Below are 1735 nucleotides of genomic sequence, written 5' to 3'. Positions count from 1 at the left end.
GAAAAAAAAAAATAAATCAAAAATATAATAAAAAATTATATCAAAAGAATGTCTTACTTTCTATCATTTTCAGCATGTATAAGGGTGCGTATAATCAACTCATTACCCCGATTAGCCAAATTTTCCTTAAATTTTTCTAGCCATATTCCGTGGTATGTTCGCATTGCATACAAGTTTATAGCTAAATATGCTAGATAAGGCCAGGGACCTGAAATTAATTATTTATTTAAAATTCACTACATCACAAAATTTATATAATTCTATATACACAACTTTAAATGTAAATAAATTTTTCCAAACTAGAATTTGACTGAAACTGTAGAAGTTAATAAAGATAAACTAATATTGAAATGCTGAATTCTTTCTTAGAGTTTACAAAACATCGTAAATTATCATGTAAATTAAATGTTTACTTATGGTGTTTACAAAAGTGTTTTACAAAGCTATGAAAGTGGTAAAATACTTTTGAAAATTACTAACAGTTTAGTTTATGTCAAGGACATAAATGATAACGATTTAGAAAAATGAGAAAATTTCATTACATTCTTCTTTAATTTCAATATGAGAAAACAAAAAACATGCTTAATTATTGAGGAAAATATACTGTTCATACAATAGAATATTTAGATAATACATTTTGGAATACTGGAATTTCTATTTTATGCTTTACCAAATATTATATGTAAGTTTTGTTATGCAATAACCATGTTCTGTTAACTATTAAAATCATAAAAGTAAAAATAAAAACTGTAAAAACCTATTAGTACAATAAAATTTCAAATAAAAGTCTTGATAATACTAAAACTTATTGTAGTATTTACATTTTTGATAGTAATTTTATACAAACGACAGTTATTATTATCGTTATTATTTCTTCAATCTTTACAATATGAATTTATGAAAATAAATAACTAAATGTCAATATATTGCACAATTTGTTTAAATCTGTTAACTTCGATCATTTGTTATTATTTAAAACATTTCAAGTCAAATTATAGTAACTTATTACATAATAACCTAATTATATGTTACAGGTTCATTTATACCTTTAAAGTAATTTCCCAATTTAACACGATTAATTTGAAAAGGTGCATATCCTCCTTTAGGAGGTAAATCCTGAGGTCCTGTTTTCGGCTTAGACATCCTCCTATCTATTCACAAATGGCTTAAAAAACTTAATAATGCAACTACTGTCTCGACGAACCATAAGCATTAAAGAAACACTCTCTGTGAAGGCAACATGAACTAAAGTTTTTATTGTATTTGAATGGCGCAAAGCTTCCAATTGTGAAGTTTCTTTAATTACTTATTTGATTAACCTTATAATAGAAAATTATTTCTTTGTAAATTTATGTAAATAGTAATACAATAAATAATAAAATAAAAAAAAGCGATTAGTTAAGTAAATGATTTTAGCATTAGAAACTATGCATAATTTCAATTGTAACTCCTATTTTCTATTTTAACATGCTTATTTTTCAATTAATAGTAGTTATTATAAATTAATAACTATTACATGATGTCATTAATTATTATGTATTACCTTTTAGATTTTTTGTTTTAAACACACGTAGAGATAATTAACCATGGACATCATAGTTAGATTAGATTAATTGCTTTGATGTTTTTTCATTAATATATGAGAAATTTATTTATTGCCAATATCACTAGTTACAATATTTAAGTGTTCAAATTTAGTACAATTGGATTAATTTAAATCTGAGTTACGACTAAT

The 1735-nt window shown here is 23.7% G+C and overlaps 1 protein-coding gene across 1 annotated transcript in view; it reads right to left on the bottom strand.

Moving 5' to 3' along the window:
- LOC108576863 (NADH dehydrogenase [ubiquinone] 1 alpha subcomplex subunit 13) overlaps positions 1-1205 on the bottom strand; it is a 1675-nt gene extending 470 nt beyond the window's left edge. Inside the window, exons 1-2 of the mRNA XM_017939925.1 lie at positions 1047-1205; positions 58-208 (exon numbers count right to left, since the gene is read on the bottom strand). Of these exons, the coding sequence (XP_017795414.1) occupies positions 58-208; positions 1047-1143 (248 nt within the window). The 5' untranslated portion in view covers positions 1144-1205. The remainder of the gene's footprint in view (positions 1-57; positions 209-1046) is intronic.
- Between the last annotated feature and the right edge of the window lie 530 nt (positions 1206-1735).

The sequence above is a fragment of the Habropoda laboriosa genome, unplaced genomic scaffold (genome assembly GCF_001263275.1).
Source record: "Habropoda laboriosa isolate 0110345459 unplaced genomic scaffold, ASM126327v1 scaffold561, whole genome shotgun sequence".
Lineage (NCBI taxonomy): Eukaryota > Metazoa > Arthropoda > Insecta > Hymenoptera > Apidae > Habropoda > Habropoda laboriosa.
Note: the sequence above shows the minus strand (reverse complement) of the source record. Positions and strands in the feature narration are given on the sequence as shown.